General features: G+C 37.6%; 1 protein-coding gene across 2 annotated transcripts; it reads left to right on the plus strand.

Annotated features, from left to right (window-relative positions):
- The first annotated feature begins 1,318 nt into the window (after positions 1–1,318).
- LOC130734425 (transcription factor MYB3R-5-like) lies at positions 1,319–5,999 on the plus strand. Of its 2 annotated transcripts, none has more exons than XM_057586850.1 (7): positions 1,319–1,861; positions 2,791–2,845; positions 3,622–3,679; positions 3,944–4,038; positions 4,120–4,223; positions 4,347–4,475; positions 5,162–5,999. In XM_057586850.1, the coding sequence occupies exons 1-7, from the start codon at positions 1,737–1,739 to the stop codon at positions 5,826–5,828; spliced, it is 1,233 nt and encodes a 410-aa protein (XP_057442833.1). In that variant the 5' UTR covers positions 1,319–1,736; the 3' UTR covers positions 5,829–5,999. The 2 variants fall into 2 exon arrangements, with proteins under 2 accessions (XP_057442833.1, XP_057442834.1); XM_057586851.1 differs by having other exon boundaries at positions 2,794–2,845.
- Positions 6,000–15,550: the final 9,551 nt, after the last annotated feature.

Here is a 15,550-nt window from a genome sequence, read left to right on the forward strand (position 1 = left end):
AAGGAATGAAGAATGATCAAGTCAACTAAATCATAGAGTAATTTCTCTCAAACGTATCCAATAAATCGATTGAATCTTTTTGGGATTTAATATTCATATAAATTTCTAGTTCTCCAAGAACTGTTCTTTGTGTATTCATGCTATGGTACTTCTAGACTCATAGCTCAAAGAGTATATATCTCAATACAATTCTTATGGATTCGTAGGATACAACTCTTCATGATTCATATTTTAAAAATTCTACTACGGTACTTCCAGACTCGTAGGTTACGAATCAATCTTCAGGATTCGTATTGTAAAAATCAACTACGGTACTTCTAAACTCGTAGGTTATGAATCTTCATGATTCATTCAAAATAATTCAACTACAATGTTTCTGGATTGTAGGCTATGAATCTTCATGATTCTTTAAAAATAATTCAATTACACTAAGGCTATGAATCTTCTTAATTCATGCACATGCAAAATAATTCAATTACAGTTCTTCTGGACTATAAGGCTATGAATCTTCCTGATTCATGCATAATAATTCAATTACAGTACTTCTGGACTGTAAGGCTATGAATCTTCCTGATTCATGCATAATAATTCAATTACAGTACTTCTGGACTGTAAGGCTATGAATCTTCAGGATTCATGCAAAAATTGGTACTTTTAGACTCATAGTTATGAATCAATATAAAAGAAAAAAAAATTGATTCGAAGAAGAAGAAAGAAGAGAGAAAATAAAATCAAATTATAACCTTCCACATGGATGTGGTACTTACTCTGGAATTGATACTTACTCTTTCACTTATGAATTAGGAATTTTATGGAGAGACTATCGTGCTGATAACGTGTTATGAATAAAGAGTAAGCAAATAAATAAGAGAGGGGAATAGAGGAACAAGAGATAGAGAAATAGTGTGATTCGGATCCTCTGCTAGGTGCAGACTCCCTTATATTTATACTATTAGATTTAGAGTGTTGAACAAGTATACATGTGGGCCTGGCCCATGGACTCCTAACTCTGATGGGCATCCAAATATTCATAACAAAATTAATACGGTAGTTATTTTAAAAAAAAAGTCACAATTGACTTTTGTTAATTATTCGAATGTCATTAATAACTATGAAATGCAATATTAATAACTTAATTATTTTTGAAAATATAAAATTATTTAATATTTAAATTACTAAAAAATCAGAAAATATAAATAGCGAAACTTGTTGGAATTGTCATTTTTTATTTCGAAAATAGTAGTATAAGATATGATATGATATAATTTCTGTAAGATGGAGGTAAAAAGAAGAGGTGAACATAACATAATTCAAAGAAAAAAAGATCACAAATTTGTACTCCATGAGGTGTTGAATTGAAGTGCAGGGAGCAGCTGTACTTTAATTCCCGCGAAATATTTTCTCCCAAAATTTCAGTCCCATCAATCAGTGGCAAAAGTAATGAGTATCTCTTCCTAATCAACACCCTTCTCTCTCTTCCTACGTTTCTGCCATTTTTTTCTCATAATTTTAGCCGTTACAAACTTACATTACTTTAATTCTTCAACCGTTTCAACTTTGCTTCTTAGGGTTCTCTGCTTCAGTTCCCTACACACCATAATAAACGCTTCATCTGTTTTTGCCTTTCCCTTATTTACTCGAAAAATCAACAAATTCTTCTAAGGTTTAGTTGATGTTCCCTTTTCTGGGTTTTTTGTTTTGTTTTGGTTTGGTTGTCGGATATTTTGAGAGAAATCATGGAACATGTTATAGAACAAGGTGGTGATGCTGGTATGAAAATGGAAACTCTGGTTTCGAGTTTTCCGGAATCTGAAAGCAGAGTTGATCGAGGAACTTACTACAAACCTGTTTCTTTTCCAGGGTTTGTTTTTCTTTCTCTACCTCTTCTTCCTGATTCATGCTTGTTCTGCAAACCTTAATTTGTTTTCCATTTTACCTGTTAGAAGAACTGAATCATATTGAGATGAGGAGGTACTACTGCATATGTCTTTTATCTTCCGGTTTTTTTTATGATAGGATCAATTTTAGTCTTGGCCCTAGTAGTGGAATGGACATGGGGCTATGGCTCCCCAAACCTTTTGAAGCCACATTGAAGTATTACAAATAGGAGTGACTTTGACCCTTTGGTTTGTCAAATCTCATGGCGGGTTTTTGGCTCACCGCCAAGGCTGATATCCCGCAATCCGCTATCATTATTTGTCAAATATGGCGGCTTTTGGCTCTCTGCCATAGTCTGCCATCCGCCATTAACAACATTGGTCGCTCCAAACATTATGCAAATGTTATATGTTACCTAATATTCTAGGCCCCATGATCGACCATTGCTTGTCCTGTGTTGTTCATGTTTTGTCATATCACTGATTGTGGGTCTGATTGCCTCAATAGAATGCACAGATATATAAATTCCTCACTTCCAGCTTTTGTATTATGTGAAAGTAGCTGAATTAAGATTCATTAGTTGGATCCCAGGTTTTTGCTTGATGTAGTCATTAACTTCTTAAAATATGGTCCATTACATGTTACCACTTTTTTTGTGTGCACACATTGGATCTCTGTAATGTTTTATGTTTTACCAACTTGTTTGTGTAATTATTGACTAGTAGATGGAAGTATCCTTCTGCTTTAGCATGTTTGTTATGTCTGTTTGCCTGTCTCTATCATCTATATGTATGTATATATGAATGAATATATGTCTCTCTCTCTGTTTGTGTGTAGTTCTATTTACAAGTAGCTTGTATCAAAATTTGCTTATATTGTTGCTCTTATATCCTCTTTTATCATAACTAATAGAAGGGTGACTGGTCCTACAAGACGATCAACAAAAGGAGGCTGGACCGAGCAGGAGGTAACGAGCAAGAAACTATTCAATGCTTAAGTTATTCAGTGCAGTTTATTTGTGCAAGCTTAAACTTTAAAATCAATATAATTCAAAACCATCTAAGGATGGTGGTAATTTGTATATAGGGATTTGTTGCCTATGATAGCTACCATCTAGAGTTTAGTTTCCATGTCACCTTGGGATGAAATTGATTTAACGACACTGACCGAAACCATGATTCATTTTTATATTCAACCTTCCTGGATACATGGCCCTTGGTTTATTATGGATTTCTATATTGTAAATCTGTTCTTCGATGCGTGATTGATTTCACAAGATTCCCTTGGTTTATTATGCACTTTGAAAATGCTAATAGGAAGAAAATTTTCCCCCTCTCATAAGGAGTGTGTAGCCTGTCCTAATTCCTTGGAACAGCTATTCACCATTCATGTATGTTGCTTTGGTTGAGAAAAAGAGATTTAGCCCTGGTGGAAGTCAGCTATACAGAACCAATGTAGTGCATTAGATTTTTTCCCTTTCAGATCATCTATGCGAGAGAATTACTTCTCTTCAGAGTTGCTATCGCCAATTTTTTATAAAGGGGTGTTCTGGTAGATATTCAAAGAAATTCGAAAACTCCAAAAGGCTGATGTTCTTCTAAGAAGATATCATTAACTGCTAATTATTGTATTTTCCTTCAATCTAGTGAAGTCTCATTTTATAGGAAAAATGAGGGACATTTCTTGCCAATAATATGATATGGCTAGTCTTCAACCTCATGTGTCTTGTTTTCTTATTATCAGGACAAACTTTTGACTTCTGCTGTGAAAGCGTTCAATGGAAAAAATTGGAGAAAGATAGGTAGGTGCAAGGTTATTGTTACTTTTCATTATGTCTTTGGTGTACAACCTTAATTTTGTGTTCTGATGTCTTTGGTGTACAACCTTAATTTTGTGTTCTAATGCTTTCTATTGAACAACAACAGCTTGTGTTTCAAAACAGTCCTTCAAGATTACAACTGGGTCATTAAAAGGAAAAATAACTTGATTAAGCAATTGGGTTAAATTTTTACTGTTCAATCTTTTCTCTGCCATGATTGCTTAGTGACCGCATTATCATTTGCAGCTGCATGTGTGCCAGGGAGAACAGATGTCCAATGCCTGCATCGTTGGCAGAAGGTTCTCAATCCTGAACTTATTAAAGGACCTTGGACAAAAGAGGTGCATATTAAAGTATACATTTTAATTCACATTAAGGGAGGATTTTCTATTTCAATTAATCTTCGAATTTGGAGTGTGCAGGAAGATGATCTAATACGTGAGCTTGTCATGACGAATGGGAAAAAGAACTGGTCTGAAATAGCGAAGGCCTTGCCTGGTCGGATAGGGAAGCAATGTAGGGAAAGGTGAACATAAGACATATTCAGCGGTTCTGTTCATATCTGCTTTTCCTTATTCAATAGTTATTGATCTTGGATAGAAGGACTCTTTTTTCTTCCAAAGTTTAAAGTAACAATTTCTTCATTTAGGTGGCATAACCATTTAAATCCAGATATAAAAAGAACTGCATGGACCAAAGAAGAGGAGTTCACTCTTATTAAGGCTCACCAAATATATGGAAACCGATGGGCTGAAATAGCCAAGTTTCTGCATGGAAGGTATTGCTAATGATTTCTTTCTTATATACCTTTAAAAAGGTTGTTTAATATGCAGGAACATTGTTGAGAATGTTTCAGGGTTAGGAAAGAAGAAAAATAGAGTAAGATGGCTTAAAGTAATAAACTAAAGATATAATTCATATATGTAATAGTGTGCAATACCTTAATATTCCTATCTATATTACACTTGAACTTCTATTCATGCATGGACAATGCTCTAGTTGTGACTTCCGTGCATTATATCTTGTTATTCACTGAATTTATAAATGTACGCTGCTTTTTGTTCCCCCCTTAAAGATGTCCGAAATGATTAAATTTTGTAACCATCCTTATATATGACAAATGTAGTTTTGTAACTTGACATGTTTGGTTTACGACATGGACTGACCCCAAGTGAAAATTTCCTTTCTAGACTATTTAGATGTTATGTTCGCCCCTTAAAGTTTTTATACTGCTTCTTTCAACTAGTGATTGTTTAATTTAGCTTAATATGTTAAATTTTCACCTCGTAACTCATTTTTTCTGGTTCCGTCCCCGGTTTGTGAGTGATAGGTACACTTATTGGTCTAGATTACATTTAAAAATTATTATTTTGTTCTTACAATTGCAATTGCTTGCATCTGTGAAGTGAGTGATTGGTTAATATCAGCCATTCATATATAACTTCTTTTGGGGATATTGAACAGGAGTGAGAACTCTATCAAGAATCATTGGAATTCCTCTGTGAAGAAAAAGGCCAATTTAAATGCCTCTATGTGTGCTCCACAGTGCAAATTTAATTTCAGTGAAGGTAAAATGACTATTTTAAAACAAAGCTCTGAGGAGACTCCTGAACCTGATCCTGAACCTGCCAATTTGGGTTTTGGAACTAAACTTCCAAGAGAAAATCATAGACAATATTTTGAATCCGCTATACTTGTCAGAAATGAAGCTGATCCACAACCTATAGCTTCCCGGAATGAAACAAGCAATGAAACTTGTAAGGGTGCTAGGCAAGTTCCTCTAGCAAAATTTGAAGGTAATGTCACAGGGGAAAGTATTGAAGCTTCAAAAAGCATGGGCAATAAATATCTTTCCCCATCATGCTACAAACCCCTTCAGCTTAAGGATTTGGACGTGCTTATGGCAACTAGCAAATTTGCAAGCACTGACAACCATATGCAAAGAAATACTTCATTACCTAATTCCTTTTACAATACCCCACCAAATTATGCAGAAGGAATATTTGTTAATTGTAAGAGCCCAGAAGATATATTGAGGACTGCAGCAAGGAGTTTTAAAAACACTCCATCTATCATGAGAAAAGAAAGGAGCCCCCGCAGGCTAGATTTTTCTCCTTGTGAAAAAAATTGATCTGTGAAGTGAATAAACTACAATATTATATTTTAAGTCTTTCATGCTCATGCTATTCTAATTCTTACTCATAGCTAATCTGCCTTTCTGAAAACTTGTTGATTTCAATGCTTTCTCAATAGGCTGATAACTGAAATTATGCATCTTGAAAACCTTGGGAGGAAACTATAATAATACATGTACATTTATATACTAATTAGTTATTTGTTTTTACTCTTGTTTGTTTTTTTTTTAACGAGTTACTCTTGTTTGTTAATCTGCTACAGTTTGGGTTATATTTTATACCTCAAAAGCTTGAAGCCAACATTATAGTGTTGGTTCCTTGTTTCTGGACTGTACTCAGATTAGTATAATGGATTTGGCCAGAATGGCATAATAGGCACTTAAAACAAAATTGCACAGTCCAATTTTTCCACCAACATTTGTATGACAGGATTTTATGTGGATTCTATCCTAAGTTTATAAGGTTCTGATTTATTCACAATACTCTTTTTCTTCTATCCCATTTTCGTTAATTTTCTCTTCTCTTTTTTCCTATCATATCATCTTCAATATTTCCCATTTTTCTATTTTCTTCTTCTTTCTCTCACTTGGTGGATTCTATCCTAAGTTTATAAATGTATTTGAAGTTTGGATAAAAATTTGGAATGCAAAAACAGAAAAGAACTGGGAACAAACTCTCCCAGTTACAAGAACACAGAGGCCGCAAAAATCACAACAATCACATCAGACACTTGTACACAGTAACCGGCTTGGGACTGCACTATTATTTACTGCTCAAAATACGGTAAGTAAACGTTGCAGGCACTCGGATAGATTACCATCGCAGTAGCACTATCAACTAATAGGTAAAACCATTGGCATTGATTGTTAATTATCTGTGGCATCTCATTACTGCTGTTAGGTGTGTTTGCAAACATTTTTCTTGGATAGCAGCTGTTTGTTTTCTTGTGAGGGGACGCATAAAATGAATTTTTAGATATTCGGAAGAGACTTAAAATGAAAAGAGAGGCGAAGCAGAAAATGAATAGTGGTCTTTTAGTTTTTATCCCCCATTAGTGAGAAAATGGTTAGGAGAAAAGAGTTATTTAGATAAGGATATTGATACCCTTCAACAAATTCGTATTTTACTAATTAATTCAATTCAATTAGCTAATATTAAATTAGTAAAAATTTGGGTCATTATATAAGTAATTTTTAAATTTACATGTATTATAATATTAAATTTTTCATAGTAAAATATAATATTTTAAGATTGATAATATTTTTAATAGATGAAAAATGACTTATAAAAAATAAGGAATGTGATAGAATATTAACTGCATGTCATACTCATTTTCAAATCACTTACTTTTCCATTTATTTTCTTTTTTTTTCATTTAATTAAAACAACTAAAAATCCCTTCATTTTCTGCTTAGATTCTTTTCATTTATATTTTTTTCGCTTATTTTTACTTATACATCCGAACAAAAACACTGGAATTGAGAAAGATTTAAGAGAGCATAGACAACATTTATTAATGCTACTCAACAATTAGTTGTGATGAAGAAAGAAAATGAAAAAAAAAAAAGAGATAAAAACAGAAATGAATAAAATGAAAATAAATTGATTTTGCAATATTAATAAATTTCTATTCAAAATTAACTTATTTATAAGATATTGAAAAATAAAGTAATAATTAATACGCAATAAAGTATTAATAAAGATGCAAATAATAACGTTAAAAAGAGCAAATAATAATGTCATAAAAAAACAGTATGTACTTAAATTTTAAAAGCGAGGAGATATACGTTGGCTGTGTCAGCCTGTCAGGAACAGACGTTTACTAGAAATGGATACGGCGGAGATTTGCTCTCGATCTCCTTTTAACCCTTTTATAGCACAAGACTGACTGCACAATCATGTACTGACAGTTTGATACCAATTACTTGCCTGACTACAAATTGGTGTGAAACTGAAACATGCAATCGTCCGTGTAAAGATTGGTCTTGAATTTGGTTTAGTTTATTGTAAACACAATAAAGATCGATATTACATCAATCAATAGGTATAGACTATTAAAGAGATGTAAAGAAAAAATATAGAGTGAATCACCATTTTGGTCCCTGAGATTGTAAGCGTCGGTCATAGTAGTTCCTGGGTTTCATTAATGGTGAAAAAAATCCCTGAGTTTGTCTCCTTCAGTCATAGTAGTCCCTAACCACGTTGGTCCGTTAGTCCCTGGGATGGAACCAACGTTAAGTGACACATAGACTAAGCCACGTAGGACAAAGTTATAAGGAGATTAAATCGATCATTTTAGTCCCTTCGAATTGGGTTTAAAATTCCCAAATCAGTGAACCCTAGAACCATATCCAAATCCCCAATTCCTCTGAATCTCCAAAATTCCTTCTCGATTTCTCTCCAAACTGCAATTCCTGTGCTCTTTATTGTTGAATCGAACATGACAACGGGTGAGGGTTTCAAAGGCCGCGTTCAACAGAGGTCAAGCACGAAGGGAAATGGTGGCGGTAGCTCATCTGTTAACGGCGGAAACCCTCGATGCAAATGCGGTGAAGAGGCAAAGGTGAGGGTGTCGAGGACAGACGCGAACCCAGAGAAAGCTTTTTATTGTTGCTATCTACCCAAGGTGTGGTCTTCTTCCTCATTTTCATCATCCTCTGTTCTCATCCCTCTTTTTCTGAAGTTCACATGTCTCAGGGTCATGAGTCAAACTGCAATTTTTTTCGATGGGTAGATGATGTAGCGGACACAGATGAATCCAGTGGTCTGGGTATGAAGGCTGAAGACTCTATGCTATTGAAGGAGCTTGTGGTCAAGAATGATGCTATGCTTGAGGAACTCTCAATGATGAAGGAAGTTATGCTGAAAAATGAATGTCTGATTGAGGAGTTGAGAACGATAAAGGGGGTTCTGGAGAAGAATATTGCCTTGGTTGAGGAGCAGAACAAGTTTAAGAATGTAGAACTTAGGATGCTTAGAGGTCTTGTTTGTGTATTGGTTATGTTTATGGTGATTGGCATGTCTTTTGTTGTTATAAGGGGGATATAAGGGACATGGTTATGTTTGTATTGGTTGAAATATGTTTGTAAGCTGACCTGATGCAATCAATCAATATATGGACATGAAAATTTAAGTAATGCACTATCATAGTTTTGTGGTCTATTCAAGCAAATGATAATACTAAATAAGAAATCAATTTAAGTAATGCACTATCATAGTTTTGTCATTGATAATAAAGATATCACATGATCATAAAATTGTAGATTGCACATCCATTCTGTTCAAAATTACAATCCCATCATACTATGGATAGGGATATCAAAAAATATGCAATGAAGGAACCATGGATAGATGTCAAACTGAATCAAGTAATGCCCTGAGATCATCAAAGATATCATACTCATCAAAATACATCATATGTCTAATTAAGTTACCTACTGGATAGTAAATAAATAAAAGGACATAATTTATGTTCCCATCAACAATTTAAAGCACCACTATTCCAGAAAAGTTACAATCCCATCATACTATGGATAGGGATATCAAAAAAAATCTTTCCATGCTGCAATTCTTCACTTGTTCTGATCACCTTGCATTGGCCTTGTCCTAGGAGTTGGTATGAAGGTCATTGTAGGCATACGAGGCTCATTTGATACTGGTCCAGGTGTGGGTGAACTCCTGATCTGCAAACCTGGTTGGACTGCAAAGGGAGCTGGGGCTGACCATGGCCTGTTTGCAAAACGAGGGGCCCTGAATGCAGAGGCTCTAATTGGAGGTGCCCTGACCCCAGCCTGAACAAAAGGTCCACCAATCTGAACAAGAGGCCCAGGCTGAGGCACAGGAGGCACAGGCTGAGGCATAGAAGACCTAGGCTGAGGCACAGAAGGCCCAGGCACATGCATAGAAGGCCCAGGCTGAGGCACAGAAGGCCCAGGCATATGCATAGAAGGCCCAGCCATATGCACAGGAGGCCCAGCCACATGCACAGAAGCCCTAGGCTGCCTAGGCTTCCTTGGTGGCCTAGTTTGATTGTTTGGAACTTGGGCTTGGGAATTAGGTGCCTACAAACAAGATATAATATGCATGAGTATAATATGCATGATAATATGCAGTTTGTGAGAGTATAATATGCATGATTATACCTGTGCTATAGGCTGAGACATTGGTTCTTCATTTGGAGCAGTTTGTGAGAGGTCAATCTCAGTTTGGTGACCTTGATCATTGCCTTCATTTTCCTCAGGGTGTGGTGGAACCCAATTCCTAGACATCAGTGCAACACCCTGATGATGACAAGTTCTGGTGTTATGACCATATAACCCACACCTTGAACATCTAGTTTCACCAAGAGCTCTCCTAATCCTAGTCCTTCTCCCACCTGCCTGAGCATTCCCAGCTTGAGTAGATCTTGTTGCCCCACTAGGTGCTGTCCCACTTGGAGCTGCCTCAGTGCTATCTCTTCTCCTATTCTTCTTTGGTCTCCCTGCTTTTCTCTTCAGCTTAGGTGGGATTGGCCTCAGATAAGGAGTTTCTTCCCAGTAATTTGGACCATTTGTTGGCTGAATTGCAAACTCATAGGTGCTTCTGTAAGCTCCCATTGTCAACCAAGCATGACAATGGTCCTCTGGCCTCATATTCTTCCAACCAATAGCTGCACATGCATGCTTACATGGCATGCCACTCAATTGCCAGAATCTACAAGTACATGTCTGGGCCAATAAATCCACACCAACTCTAGTATCCCAAATAGCTACCTCATATTTTTCACCATCAGTTGTCCATGTTGTAGTCCACTTCCTACTCTCTTCTTTCTCAATGTCAAGCCTCCTTTGTTGCATTGGTGGTAGAGTACCCAAATGTCCATTCAGCTTCATCTTGTTGTTTGCAATAGTCCTCATAATATAGCACCTCACCTCCTCTAGTAGTGTCAGTATTGGCTTCCCTCTATACCTCAAAATCTTGGCATTGAACACTTCACATGCATTGTTGCAGATGTTGTCACATTTAGTGAACTCAGTGAAATAAGCCTTGGTCCATGAATTCTTTGGCCACTTATTCAGATAAGTCCAGGCAGCCAGGTTCTTCCTCTTCACCCTATCCATCTTCTTATTGAATTCCACAACAGTGGTAGCTCTTGAACACGCCCACACAGCATTTTTTAACTCCTTATCCTTCCATTGCTTGGTAAAATTTCTCCAAAGATGCATTACACAGTACCTGTGTTGAGCACCAGGCATGACCTCTTGCAGTGCTGGAATCAAGCCCTGTAACAATAATATAAGATTCAATGTTAGTCCCTAAACTAGTCATATAAAGGGCATATTAGTCCCTCATCTTTTCGAGCAAATAGAAAAAATAATTGACTTAAATTTACCTTTTGCATATCAGACATGAAATGCCAGCCATGTTGCCTATAATCCCCTAAATCCCCATGCAAAAGCTCAAGGAACCACTTCCAGTTGTCTTTATTCTCAACATCAACCACTGCATAAGCTACCACATAAATTTGGTTGTTTGCATCCTGTGCAACAGCTGACAGGAGCTGGCCTCCAAAATATCCCTTCAAGAAGCATCCATCAAGCCCAATTACAGGTCTACATCCTGCTCTGAAGCCCCTCTTACATGCATCCAGGCAAATGTAGATCCTTTGGAATTGGGGTGGAGAATCAGTGATTGGAATGCAATCCATCTTCACTGTGGAACCGGGGTTGCTCCTCATTAGTTCATGGCAGTAGTCCCATAACCTGCCATACTGCTCTGCTTCACTTCCTTCCACAGCCTTCCTTGCCTGCTTCATTGCCCTGAAGATTTTGGTGTCATCCAAAACAACTCCATATTCAATCTTCATTACATCAAATGCCTCAGAGTGAGTAAGGTTTGGTTGTGTTCTAATTCTGTCCACAAGCTTTCCAGCCACCCACTTTGTATTTGCTTGCTTGTTCTTGAAGCCTCTGCAGCAAGTGTGTATGTCATCAAAAGTTTTAATTTGGAAGCTTTTTGTTGCATTGCTCCATGCACAGAATATCACCCAAGGACACTTTTCCACCCTGCATCCAGCCCTGCACCTCACACTATCATTTTTCAACCACCTCATTTGTCTCCCTGCTTGTATGGTGTAGTCTCTCACAGCTTGTTTAAATGTGCCCAGATCAGCAAATTCCATTCCAAGCTCCAAGTGAACTTGCCCAAAGCCTGAACCTTCTTTGAATTGAGGGAAAACTCCCTTTCTTCTTGAGTTGCCTTCATCATCAGTACTTACAGGGCTGTTTAGCTCTTCACTATGGTAGTTCTCACTATGTTCTTCACATGACCACTCCTGCTCTTCCACATGTGTTGGCTCATATGCACTGTCTTCATCATCAGAACTCTCAGAACCACTTCCATAATAGGATTGTGTTTCACTGGTATCAGTCTCTGAATTACACCTTTTCTTTCCCACCATTGGTTTCTTCCCCTTCAAGTCTTTCTCCTTTGTGACTGGCTTCTTCCCCTTGCTTGGCTTCTTCCCCTTTTCATCTCTGCTTGCCTTCTTCCCTTTCTCCTTTGTGCTTCCCTTCTTCCCCTTCCCATTAGCAGTATCATCCCTTTCCATAAATCTGTCAACACATGCATCTATATCAGCCAACATTTGTTCACTCATCATCAGCTCAACATTGTCCTCATTGTCTTCATTACTATCCACATGCATGCTTTGATCATTTTCAGCATTTGGTATGATCTCCACATCATCATCATCATCACTAGCCACCACTGGATCAGGAACTCTGCTTGCAATATCAGCTACTTTGCTTCCCTCTGGTTCTACAACATTTTCAGCATTTGGTATGATCTCCACATCATCATCATCATCACTAGCCACCACTGGATCAGAAACTCTGCTTGCAATATCAGCTACTTTGCTTCCCTCTGGTTCTACAACATTTTCAGCATTTGGTATGATCTCCACATCATCATCATCTTCACTAGGCATCACTGCATCAGGAGGTCCATGCACAATAAATTCCTCATGATTCATAATATGCTCAAAGTAGACTTCTATCTCCCAGTTGTTCTTCCTAGCAACTATGAACATGTCTCTTATAGAATCATCCCCTTCAACCTTAATGAGATCCATTATCCCTTCTTCAGCTCCATGATTCCGAAACCATATTTTGCTAAAGCTGTGGTAGTAGTGTTCTTTGGCTAATGCTTCCAGCGTAAATACATTGAATGTATCCACATCAATGTCTTCCCACACACACATTTCACCTCCATCATACAACACACCAACACCATCAGGCTCAGCATTTGTCACTAGATTTCCACCATGGTGCAAAATTAGAGTCATCCTGCGATTAATCATCTGCATTGCATGACACACAAAATTAGAAATAATATCATGAAATTTTTTTTGGTTTTCTCAGTACAAAATTTGGGGTTTTTCACACAACATCAAAACGTTCAAAACCACCACAAATCAACTCAACAAAGCACGCCGGGTTAGAACACAAATAGAAAAAACAAAACTTTTCTTCATTTTCCCATAATAGCATGTATCATCATAAACCCCAACCCCAAATAAAATCCAACAACCAGACCCAAAATCTCACTACACAAACACCAACCTAACATCCATTCGAACACTAACACAAATAAAACCATGAAATAGAAGACGAAAATAACGATGAAACTTAAAGCAAAAACATACCTTTACGTCGTGAAGAACGATGAAGACACACCGTGGAACTCGTCACCGTCGGCCGTCGTCCTTCACCAGACAACAACAACGAACACACCCAACTTCACCGCCGCTCGGGAACCAGTGTTTTTCAACCTAATCCTCTCAAAGGTTGAAGCTTTTCTCTCTGCAATGGGTAAGGAAGAAGAAGATGGTCTGACACTCGCTCTCTCTACTCTACAACGTATTATGATCATAGGTTGGCAGGGACTAATTTGCCCACATATTGGTCCAATGGGGAGGTGCCACGTCATCAGGGATCATTGTGAAATAAAGATTTTTGGGGGGAAAGTAACTTATGACACGTGGCACGACACGGGGGCAAGCCAAGGTGTCAATTAAAGTGACATGTCACTTTTCCGTCCTAGGGACTAACGGCCCAACGTGGTTAGGGACTACTATGACCGACGGAGACAAACTCAGGGATTTTTTTCACCATTAATGAAACCCAGGGACTACTATGACCGACGCTTACAATCTCAGGGACCAAAATGGTGATTCACTCAAAAATATACTTTGATTCTGCACAATTTGAATTTTTTTTGTTAAGCCAAATTGTATAAAACTATAAATAAAAGCACAAGAAGTGCCAAATCAAGTAACTTTACAGACTCAAAGACTAGAAAACAAAAAGGCCAAGAAAGGTTACAAGGAGAAGTAAACGGGTCCAAACACGGAAATATAAAAACAAACAAAAGAAGGCAAGCCAGAAACATATTGATAATACTCGTATCGATGGTGATGTTTACATTCAGATTGAGTACCTCTCTCTAAGATCAGGTAAGTTTTTGGGCCAAAAAAAAAAAAAAGAGAAAGGGCAAAATTTACAAGGTGTTGGCTCAATATTTTGGCCCAAGGACATTTGGCCCAGGGCACACAAGGCAGTCGAATTTGGACTAAAGAAAGGAAAGAAAAATGCACCAAGTTAAAGAGGCAGTCGAATTCGACAACGAGAACTATTGCTACAAACATAGGCACATTTAACATGTGCAGCATTGACCAATTCAGATTCTCACCACGTTGGTTGCACACGTGGCCAAGGAGCGGTTGAAGTAGCTGAGGCACACGATCTCCACCACTGCACAAGGAACTTCCAAAACCAACTTCAGATCGTTGGAAGAGGGGATTAGACCCACTAACCCATCCAAGAAGAAGAAGAAAAACCGCCAAGGACATACTCTATAAATGGGAGAATTCAAGTCAAAAAGGGGGTTCCCAACTCAACTCTGAAAAATTCACTAAAAAGCTCTAATGTCCGCATCAATGAGACTCAAGGAGCAAGACGTGATGATGGAGGAGTATGTTGCAGAACCAAATGTTTATCTTTCTTGCATTTAAGCTTGTAGCGTCGCGTGTTAATTTTACTAGTCCTGTTGCTTAATTTCTTGTCGAAATTTACGTTTCCTGCAGTTTTCTTTTCACTTTGTTACACTTTGATCTTCATGTAATTGATCCGTGTTTAATGAAATCCAATTTCTTTTGAATCGTGCATTGTTGTCGAAAAATATCAACTCACACACAACACTTTGGCAAGACGTTTTCCCAAAAGGACCCCGAATCTAAACTTCCTTTAGTCTAACTAAGAGGATATTTGTTTACCAAAAACCACCGTAAACAAATTGGCACGCCCAGTGGGACCGTTTTTGTGAAAACTAAGTTTTACAGAAGCGTTTTGTGTGTTTGGTTTATTGTATGCTATTTGGTATTTGTTACTTGCCTTGATTGTGATTTACGTTTTATATGCACCTGAGAAGTGGTAAGACTGTAAGTATGGTAAGCAATCGAGGAAGAACCTCCCCCCAAGGGTCTAACGTGGGCAATCAGAGCAGTCCCGGGGGAAGTAGCGGTAACAATAATGAAGAAGTATCCACTGGAATGGGGCCTGGCACCACTATGCCAACCCAGAATGTGATGATTTCTGCAGTTGCAGAAATACCTGTGTCGACGTCAGTACAGGCACAAATTGTCCCAACGGTGACAAGGGGAGTGGTAAACTTGCCACCA

This window comes from Lotus japonicus, chromosome 1 (assembly GCF_012489685.1).
Source record: "Lotus japonicus ecotype B-129 chromosome 1, LjGifu_v1.2".
NCBI lineage: Eukaryota > Viridiplantae > Streptophyta > Magnoliopsida > Fabales > Fabaceae > Lotus > Lotus japonicus.